Source organism: Solea solea, chromosome 3 (assembly GCF_958295425.1).
Source record: "Solea solea chromosome 3, fSolSol10.1, whole genome shotgun sequence".
Taxonomy (NCBI): domain Eukaryota; kingdom Metazoa; phylum Chordata; class Actinopteri; order Pleuronectiformes; family Soleidae; genus Solea; species Solea solea.
In genome coordinates, this window is record NC_081136.1 from 24048150 (window position 1) to 24059205 (window position 11056).

General features: G+C 44.0%; 1 protein-coding gene across 1 annotated transcript; it reads left to right on the top strand.

Moving 5' to 3' along the window:
* Positions 1-1739: 1739 nt before the first annotated feature.
* Positions 1740-8932, top strand: LOC131456058 (extracellular calcium-sensing receptor-like). The gene is made up of 4 exons (XM_058624033.1): positions 1740-2714; positions 6705-6911; positions 7835-7943; positions 8022-8932. Exons 1-4 carry the CDS (start codon positions 1740-1742, stop codon positions 8930-8932), a joined length of 2202 nt encoding a protein of 733 aa, XP_058480016.1.
* The last annotated feature ends 2124 nt before the right edge of the window (positions 8933-11056 follow it).

The window sequence follows — 11056 nt, forward strand, 5'->3', positions numbered from 1 at the left end:
CTCTGTGACACGCAGCTGAAAAACAACAAACGCAACTCTAACTAGGAAATCAGTTCACAGCAATCAAACAACCCAAATTCAAATACAAAATGTATGTTTTTTAGACCACCAATACTGTGATTTGAAGCTGCATGACCGCGGAAATGATACAGTGAGTGTTGTAAGATTTTTTTCCCTTGACCTCAGCAGCTTTCTCCTCAAGGAGGGAAGAGGTCCCATCTGCCTTTCTGTAGCTTTTCAACAAAGTTGAAGTCATTGAGGGGAAAAACATGATACCCTACCCCAGTTAGCAAATCAGACTAATGTTTTGCTAAATAATTATCAAGGCATTATCAGTAATATGTGATATTTGAGTCTAATATATTTGCTTTGATATAGTGTACCTACTGTTACACTTGTTTATCAATCTAGCTCCCTCATCACAGCTTGACAGAAATGCAGGGTCCTTGTAAAATGTATGATCATAAAAAAAAGATCATCATAATAAGCACAACACAGGGCTGACACAATGTTTGTGTTATCTCTATAGATTCAAAGATGGTCTTTTAGCCCTTCAGGTTTTGACTGAACTACAGCAATTCCCTTCTTTGCTGTCCCCTGTACTTTCCCACTCTGAGAAGAAGCTCACCTTTTTCCTCACAGTTAACATTTATACATATTTTATAGGAAAAAGTAAAGAAGCAATTAAAGAAGTCTGGTTTTCTGGACTATTTACACACATATATTTCCACACTTGGTGTTCACACTTTGAATCTATTTATAGCTCAGCAAATTCTTTTAGCTTCATGTAAAGTTCTGATGCAGACTCCCAGTCGTCTGGCTTCTGTAAAGGATTGTGCTCCATTCCAAAGTCAAAATACTCCAAGGTTTGGATCCCCGTGCGGAGCTGTCGGTAGACTTGCTTCAGGAAAGGCATCCAATTCGACCAGTGCAATTTCAAAATCCCCAATCTCTGGAGCAAAATCTATGTTTAATAGAATACAATGTTACATGTATATACATGACAAGAAAGTATCTCTATCAATATTATAGAGCTCATTGAAGGTCGAATTCTGTGACTATTCCACAGTCTCAAACACTCATTCAAGTCCTTCTGAATGACATCACCAAAGCTGTTTCTCAGAAGGCATTGATGCTCATGAGTTCCGTTGAAGAATCAATAAGAATCAATAAGGTCAATAACCTTCCGCAATCTCAAATCACTCAACCCCATCTCATTTTCATCCTTCATATCTGAATCACTATCTCGCTCCTCCCTCTCCACAGATTCCACCACTACAGAACTTGTCGATCACTATAACCAGTCCCTCTCCTCCTGCCTTAACCAACTTGCTCCCCTCAAAACAAAAACTGTCTCCTTTTCTGCCTCTGCCCCATGGTATACTCCTGATCTCCACCAACTGAAACGCAAACGCAGACAACTCGAACGACTCCATAACAAAACCGGTCTCACTGTCCACGCTGATGCATTTAAACACTTCACCTCCACCTACATCACAGCTTTTAACACCGCCCGGTCAAACTACTTCTCCCAAATAATACACTCCAATGCATCAAACCCACGTACCCTGTTCACCATCTTCGCGCAGCTCACCAAACCCAAAGACAATATCACCTCCACATTCACCACAAACAAATGCAATAATTACTTGTCATTTTTTCACTCCAAAATCAAAACAATCCACACAACACTTCATACCTCTGTCTCAGCTCAGCCCCCCCCAGAATTTGACCTCACTATGACCACACACCACGGCTTGTCCTCCTTTGCTCCCTTATCCCCCACAGACACTACCAAACTACTCAAAGACAAGATGCTAAAGACCTGCCACCTTGACCCCATCCCAGCCCCCCTCCTGAAAGCCTGCATCCCCACTCTCATGCCACTCATCACCACCATCATAAACTCCTCCCTCAGCTCTGGTATTGTTCCTCCCACTCTCAAACTAGCCACCATCACACCCCTGCTGAAAAAACCTGGCCTAGACCCCGACAACCTGGACAACTTCAGACCCATCTCCAACCTCCCACTCCTGTCAAAAATATTGGAACGCGCCATCCTTTCACAGCTCCAGCAATATCTCCTCAACTCCCAACTGTTTGAAACATTCCAATCCGGTTTTCGCCCCCATCACAGTACAGAAACAGCCCTTCTAAAAGTCACCAACGACCTCCTCCTTTCCGCCGACTCTGGTTCACTCTCCATCCTCCTCCTCCTCGACCTCAGTGCAGCATTCGACACCATCGACCACAGCATCCTCCTCCACCGTCTCCAAACCATTGGCTTCTCCGGCACAGCACTCTCCTGGTTCTCCTCCTACCTCACCGACCGCCATCATTATGTTTCCATAAACAACTTCAAATCAAATACCTTCCCTGTCTCCACTGGTGTTCCCCAAGGTTCGGTGCTCGGCCCCCTCCTCTTCATCATCTACATGCTTCCCCTTGGTCATATTATCCGTCATCATGGACTTCATTTTCACTGTTATGCCGACGACACTCAGGTGTACATACCCACCAAATCCATCAACTCAGTCATTCTTTCCACCATCACACACTGCCTCGCCGACATTAAAACCTGGATGGACCATAATTTCCTCAAACTCAACAGCAACAAAACAGAACTCATCCTCACCGGACCCAACTCTCTCCTCCCATTGGCCCAGAACATCTCCCTCAACATCGACAGCCACTCAGTCACTCCCCCCCCCTCTGTACGCAATCTCAGCGTTATCCTGGACTCCACCCTCTCATTCAAACCTCACATAAACCACATAACCAAAACATAATTTTTCCACCTCCGCAATATTGCCCGTCTCCGTCCCTGCCTTTCACAATCCTCTGCAGAAATCCTCATTCACGCCTTCATTACCTCCAGACTCGACTACTGCAATAGCCTCCTCTACGGTCTCCCCTCCACTCACCTTCAAAAACTACTATATATCCAGAACTCTGCTGCCCGTCTGCTCACCCACACCCGCTCCAGTGACCACATCACCCCCATCCTCAAAAAACTCCACTGGCTCCCTGTTCCTTACCGCATACAATACAAGGTTCTTCTCATCACTTACAAGTCCCTCCATAACCTGGCTCCCTCATATCTCACTGACCTCCTCCACCTACACTGTCCCACCCGCCGCCTCAGATCCGCTGACTCCAACCTCCTAACTCTCCTCAGGACAAAGCGCCGAACCCTGGGGTACCGAGCCTTTGCTGCAGCCGCCCCCACTCTCTGGAACTCACTCCCACAACTCATCAGGAACTCAGACTCACTACAGACATTCAAATCATTACTCAAAACCCACCTGTTCAAAACTGCGTACACTTAACTGTCTATTTCCCATTGTTTTATCCCAGTCCTGTCCTTTGTTTTTGTTTTTGTTTTGTCGTTTTGTGTTTGTACAGCGTCTTTGCGTGACAAGAAAAGTGCTATAAAAATATGATGTATTATTATTATTATTATTAGTAAAATTTTGTATTCTGAGATTTTGTGTTGGTATTCATTTAGTCATGTTTTCCTATAAGTGAGTCTAAAAAGTGCGGAATTAGCATTGCAGTTTCAAGCCTCGGACCAAGTGTCACTGGTAGGCATGTAACAAAAAAAATAATTAAGATATTTCTCGAAGTGAGGTTGGGAAGCATAATTTTTCAGAAATATTACCCCTATTCTAGTAATACATAGATTAATGCAAATTGGTGAAGCATTCCTTTAAGAGCCCCTGTGCCAGTGCCACTCCAAATGTTTACAGGATGTGTTGGAGGCCTGCGTTGTTTTTGCTGCACAGGGGGAACATGTCTTCACTCCTAAACCATGTGCCTGTGGAGCTTGCCAGATGTCCTTCCAGATAAGGACCCTGTGGGTGGTGTCCTCCCACCACAAAGACCCCTGTTTGCCCTGGAACACTGCCTTAATGAGGTAGAACTCTTGGTACGGTCAAGCAACTTCCTCCATTATCAAGGCCTTCCTCTCCTTCCTCATGACTTTGGACCAGCCTATGCTGCAGCCTGCTGACAGCTTGATCTACCTCTGCCTGGGCCCTCCACTTGGGCCCTGTCTGGACATCCACTGCTGCGCCTTTTACCGTGTGATCCCTTAACTACTTCAGCTCAAATACCAGGCTCTCCATCTTATACCTGATGCTCACAGGCTTCAGTGGAAGCTTGAGCATGTTCTTGCTGAATAGACCTGTATCCAAGAGTGAGGGAGGCCTAACCACTTCCTGATGTAGGTGTTAGCAATGCCAGCTAGCCTGTTGACCATTATCGATGGGATTTGGCACACCTTTAATGGCCACACCACATGCTTTCTCCAAACCTCTATCTGCACTCCTGAAAGCAGATGTTACTGGGTGCCCTTAGCTTGTCCTCAAGTTTGCCTCGCAATGCATGTTCCAGGACACGTTCCAGGATGCCTTTAATCCAGGAGCATTGCTTCCAACTCTTGCCTGCACTCCACTCCAAATGGCCTTTCTGCACTGTTGGTTACTGTTGCCCTACCTTGTACACTTAATCCTTTCTTGATGGATATGCAAGCCTCTGAGCGAAGACACTTTCTGCCACCCACTGTAACTGCACTTCCGGAGAGACTTCTAATTACCACTATTCATTCCATTTTGTTCTGTTTGATCCATCCTAGTAGGCCCATCTTCCACCCTGCCTCTCTGAGTCCCTTCAGGTAGTCTCCTCTGGTCTGTTTTCTTAGTCAACAAAGGATGCTCCCTATTGGGGAGTCCGTGGGTAGGGTGACTAAATGCCCACTCCTGATGCAGTCTCTCCCGCTGCCCTATGGTCTTTCTCGGATACCCACCAGTCTTCCCTGGCTACCTGCTATCTGCAATAGTCACTGGTCACCCAGGTTTGTCAATACAGTACACAGGTACTAGGTGGTATTTCCTGCTCTGACTTCTGCCCGTCGCACCTCCTCCAGTGCACTTAGGTTCTTCAGCTGGTGCCACTTTCACTGATATTTCACCCCAGTACATCTCCAGGTGGTGGGACCAGTGGTTACATAGGGACATCTCCATGCCACCCTCTGTGTCTGACCCTAGTGGGGTGTCTGGCCCATTTTTAGAAAAATTAGAATAACTCACTCTTCTTATCTGATTGATTTAATTCATTTAGTTGGTCGGGGGACAGATGGTCTTGATGGAGTTTTGAGGAGGTGACTGCTGGAATATAGCACAGAGAGGAATGTAAGATTGCAACTCCGCCTCCTGGTTTGACATATTTCTAGATAAAAGTCCAGCTCCAAATAAAGTTGAGTGAGAGACACAGTCTCTCCTCATGAGACCAGGTTTTTCCCAGATGTTTTCACACTGGGTAGAGGTCTATAGAAAGCTGACTTACTACTTACTAACTGCTTTACAGCACAAGTTTTTCCAGTGGATTGTCTGCAGTAGTAGTTAAATAAGTGTTAACCGCAGCATGTCAGCATGTGCACACCTTGTGGTTGGTGTGCCTGGATTGAGCATTTTGGGTGCATTGCTTTAAAAGAGACAAAATATGGTTAACCTCTGCATCTCCATGGTGGAATTTAGTCTTCATTACTAAAGCTAGCGTAACCAGCATGAAAAATCAGGGTACTAACCCTGTTTATGTTATTTAGACACCTTTAGCATACCTTCTGTAGGGGGTAGTGTTCCCCCAAGAGTGTTTGTGTTTTCCGTGAGCCTAAGTCAGGTATCACGTAAAGTCTGGACCTGTGTGCAACAGCATTTCTGGTCAGAGAAGAGGAGAGAGTAGCAGACACGAGGGAGGTGATTAAAAACAAAAAAACACAAAGCATAGAGTAGCAAACAGCCGCAGATAAATGTAGACAGACATCTGCAGGCAGACCCCGGTAGTCACAGACAGATCCAGGGTTCATCCCGATAAGCTGTGAGCAGAGATAATGTGAATTTATGCTTGAAGGAAACTCGGTTGTTTTTTTGTTTCCCCTTTGCTAGTCTGATAAACTTTCAGAGAAATAGAGAGAGACAACTTAGATGGGCGAGCCCAGCCCTGTGAGTTCGAGAGAGAGAGTTGGAGATGCGGTGTGGCCAGCTGTAGAACCTACTTTGAAGACTCCAGATCATCTGAATCACTCATTCTGAAAACATAAGATACACTCACTCCTCACCTAACCGGGAAGTAGAAATAGAAATTGAGTTGACATAAATACAGAATACATACACATACACATTGGGGATCCCTTTTTCTTTGATCTTTGTCAGAACTAAACTTCATTGAGTTGTAAAGCACAACTTCAAAATACTCTTTACTTTTCTTTTAATTTGTAGCGCCATATTTTTGTAACAGACAATAACAGCTGTCACTGTTAATTAATTGTAGTACACTGATATTAAAGAGTCACCTGTTCAAATCATACTAGCACTCACTCCTTTTTGTGAGTAACCTCCAAGTGCAACTCCTACCGGACCTAAAGCGATGTGAGTATCTTTTTCACCTAAAGGTTAGGACCAAACACTACATTAGCATGAGCAATAGCCATTTGCTACATCTAGGCATTAAGAGTAGATATAGGGTTTGATATCATCTAATAAAGACCAACTTCCTTTTGAGCTGTGGAAGTACAGAAGTCCGCCAATGTGTCTACAGTCAGGTCTTTTTTAAGCTATATGCTTGTGTATGACCGTGTGTAGAAACTAAATGACACTATATTGGTATAAAAATACAAATGTAAGTACTTCCTATGCAATTTACAGATAGTGAAACAGAATGTGACAGGCCTGCAGTGGATTGCCAGTGAGGCCTGGTCATCAGCTGCTGTGCTCCATACTCCTCACCTCATGCCGTACCTGGCTGGAACACTGGGCATTGCTATCCGTCAAGGAGAAATACCAGGGCTCAGGGACTTCCTGTTACAAATACGTCCTGACCTACATCACAACACCACCAATGGGATTAGCATGGTGAGAATGGAATATTTCAATCTGATATGGAACTACCAGTAAAAAAAAAATTCCTTATTTCAAAAACACAAATTTTTGCAGGTGAATGAATTTTGGGAAAACACATTTCAGTGTAGATTTGCACCACCTCCAGCAGGTTGGGTGGAAGCTGGAGGAGAATTGTGCACTGGACACGAAGTTATAGCAAATGTGGATAATGAATTGGTGGTTTCAGAACTCAGGCTAGAGTATAATGTGTATAAGGCTGTGTACGCTCTGGCATATGCTCTTGATGACATGCTGCAGTGTGAGCCAGGGAGAGGACCTTTCATCAACAACACCTGTGCTCATTTGCAAAGACTGGAGCCATGGCAGGTGTGATATCAGTTTACACTGAATTCACTTAATCCTTTGTATTTGAGTGTGAAGTGCAACTAAATAGAATAAATCATATTGTGTCAGCTACACCATGCAGATGCTTCAATATAGAATGAAAATTTAGTGCATAGAATTCAGAAACATTTTTATGCTTGGAAATAAAGAATGTACGTTCACGTATAACCCAATAGTAATCATTTTCAGTTTTCCTTTTTGTCCCAAATCTGGATTTTCTTAGATGATGTATTACATGGAAAAAGTCACCTTCACCACATCTTTTGGTGATCAAGTGTCATTTGATAAAAATGGTGATGCATTACCTGTATATGACATATTGAACTGGGTGTGGCTCCCTGATGGAAGAATTAAAGTTCAGAGTATGGGTGAGTTTAAGAGGTCACCCTTCACAGGAGAAGACCTTACACTGGATGATGACAAAATCTTCTGGAACTTTGAATCCAAACAGGTTATTTCTTACTTTTTCAGACTACCATCTCTTTACCTTAGCCATTACAGATTAGTCTCACAGATCCTGATTTTTCTCCACACAGCCTCCTCGGTCAGTGTGCAGTGAGAGCTGTCCTCCAGGTACCCGCATGGCCAGAAAGAAGGGGGAACCTGAGTGTTGTTTTGACTGTGTCCCTTGTTCTGAGGGAAAGATCAGCAATACAACTGGTCAGTGTAAAGTTTTAAACACCACCGTTCAGAGATGTTGTATAAACATGTTTCTCATCACTTTCCCTCTTTTCTCAGACTCCATGGAGTGCACCAGTTGTCCAGAAGATTTCTGGTCCAGCCCCCAGCGTGACCACTGTGTTCCTAAGAAAACAGAGTTCCTCTCCTACCATGAGCCTCTAGGTATCTGCTTGACAACTATCTCACTTTTTGGCACATTTATCTGTGTTGTTGTTCTGGGCATCTTCATCCATCATCACAGCACACCTATAGTTCGTGCCAACAATTCAGAACTCAGTTTTCTTCTTTTGGTGTCGCTCAAATTGTGTTTCTTGTGTTCATTGCTCTTCATTGGACGACCCAGATTATGGACTTGCCAACTAAGACATGCAGCATTTGGCATCAGCTTTGTGCTTTGTGTCTCATGTATCCTGGTGAAAACCATGGTGGTTCTGGCTGTGTTCAGGGCCTCCAAACCAGGAGGGGAGTCCAGTCTGAAGTGGTTTGGTGCTGTGCAGCAGAGAGGGACAGTTCTGGTTCTGACTTCTGTTCAAGCAGCAATCTGCACTACCTGGCTTGTCTCTGCTTCACCAGCACCTCATAAAAACACCCAGTATCACAGTGACAAGATAGTTTATGAGTGTGTAGTTGGGTCCACAGTTGGTTTTGCAGTTTTACTTGCTTATATTGGTTTACTGGCTGTCCTCAGTTGTTTGTTAGCGTTTCTAGCAAGGAATCTTCCAGACAGTTTCAATGAGGCCAAACTCATCACTTTCAGCATGCTGATCTTCTGTGCAGTGTGGGTGGCCTTTGTCCCTGCTTACATCAGCCCACCAGGCAAATATGCAGATGCTGTGGAGGTATTTGCCATCCTGGCCTCCAGTTTGGGCATTTTAGTCTCACTGTTAGGACCCAAGTGTTACATCATCTTGTGTAGACCAGAGAGAAACACAAAGAAAGCCATCATGGGTCGAGGCACCAAGTCATAAAAACTGTATCCATGAATTTTCTGCCAATTACCCGTCCTGAATTTTACATACTGGACATACTTTTAATAAAATGTTTTAGGTGGTTTGTGAGACTGGCAGTTGGAAAAGCAAAACAAGTGTATATGTTTATGTTTATCTGCTAAAATATGAAAATATCAAATACAGAAACATGGGGTCAGTGATTTCTTCACTCTTAACATACAGTATGTGATACCTTTTCACATTGCAAAGTGCACTTTTTCTTTGTTGTGCTCAGAGGGACCAGCTCTTCACAAGGGCAAGATTGGGCAGAGCTTCCTCAATTGAGGGTCTTCAATTCATAAACTTCATTCCTCTTCTCTACAGTGCAGGCCTCCACCTCTCCAGGCTCATGTCTACCTTTCTCCTCCTCTCACTACACATTACAATGTTATCTGCCAACAACATAGTCCACAGAGACGCCTGTATACACCCTCTCATACTTCTCCCCCAACCTCCTGATACAACACCACAGTTTCTCATCTGATCATAAGCATCACATCTGGCATGAACCCAACCTGCTGCTCACTGATCTTCACTTCTTTCCTTAACTGAGCTTCAACAACTTTTTTCCACATCTTCATGGTGTGGCTGATCAATTTTATACCTCTGTAGTTACAACAGCTCTGCACGTAACCCTTATTCTTGAAGATCAGTACCACTACACTTATTCTCCATTCCTCAGGTATTGTCTTGCTTGCTCTCCAAGATTGTGTTAACTAATCTGGTCAAAATGTACACTGCTCTCTCTCCTGGACATCTCCATACCTCCACAGGTATGTCATATAGACCAACTGCTTCTCCACTCTTCATCCTCTCCAGAGTTGCCCTCATTTCCTCCTTGCAAATCCTGAGACATTATGTGCCCTTTGCCTGGCCTCCTCTCTCTCTCTCATCTCTCATCACATGTTTCCTTGTCTTCATTCCTACACAAAACACCTTCTTGGCTGTATACTTCTCCATTTTAGCTGAACTTTCCCAGTCACCTGGTAACTCTTCATTACCTTTAAGATTTTCAGTGGCTTGTACATTTAGAAGTTTGGCTCCACGCCATAGAATGTACCTCCACTGTAGCTCCTGTAATTCCCTCAGCAGCTCCCAAGCAGCTGGGAGATGTGGGTGACTGTTCGCAGCAAGAAGCATAGTCCTAAGTAGAAGACGCTGGTACACCACCGGCCAGTCAACATTTCTAACAGATTTTCCCCACTCAGCGACACACCCACTGAGAAACAAACTCTGGTATTGGAGATTCCATTTTAAATGAACGTGATGTTAGCGACACCAGTGACCATAGTTAAATGTATCCCTGGGGCCAGAGTGGGTGACATAGAATGTCATCTGAAACTGCTGGCTAAAGATAAGCGTAAATATGGTAAACATAAATATGGTTATTATCTTATATATATGTTATAATTCACCTTGGCAGTAACAATGACGGATTATGACAATTGAAGGTCACTAAAGTAAACATTGAGTTGGTATGGGACCCTCTCAATGCCCAGCTTCATGATGAGGTTATGGTGAAGTTTACAACTGAATGGTGGTTAGTGCAAGTACAACATGACATACACACACAGATTACACTACATGTATTCACTCCAGCGGTTAACTCTTCCTCAGGGGTGGACTCAGCACCGTCAGGGGTGATGGTAAGCTTGTTGCTGACCATGGCTAACAGAGGGTCCCAGGTCTTCCAAAAGGATGTCACAGATCCCTTTTTGTGAGGAAAACTTCATCTATGGTGTAACTAACCATATCAGGTGATAGAAAAAGAAGGACTCAGGAAGACAAAGACAAAGGAGTCTACAGACTCAGGAAGACAAAGGAGTCTACACAGGAGACTCAGGAAGACAAAGGAGTCTAACAAGGAGGCTAATGAGGCTAAGTACCTTTCTGCAACTGTTCCTACCTTTCACTTTTTCCATTCCTGTTCATGTTTCTTCTCGTAGATATTACTAACCTTTATAAACTATTACAAACATTAACTCACAGCACCACCGTAATCAACCCCAACTGGACTTTCACTCTTTACCCACTGCCACACTTTTCTTCAGATTTCTCCCTTATAAAATCTGCCCACCCCACCTCCTGCCCCCTTGACCCTAT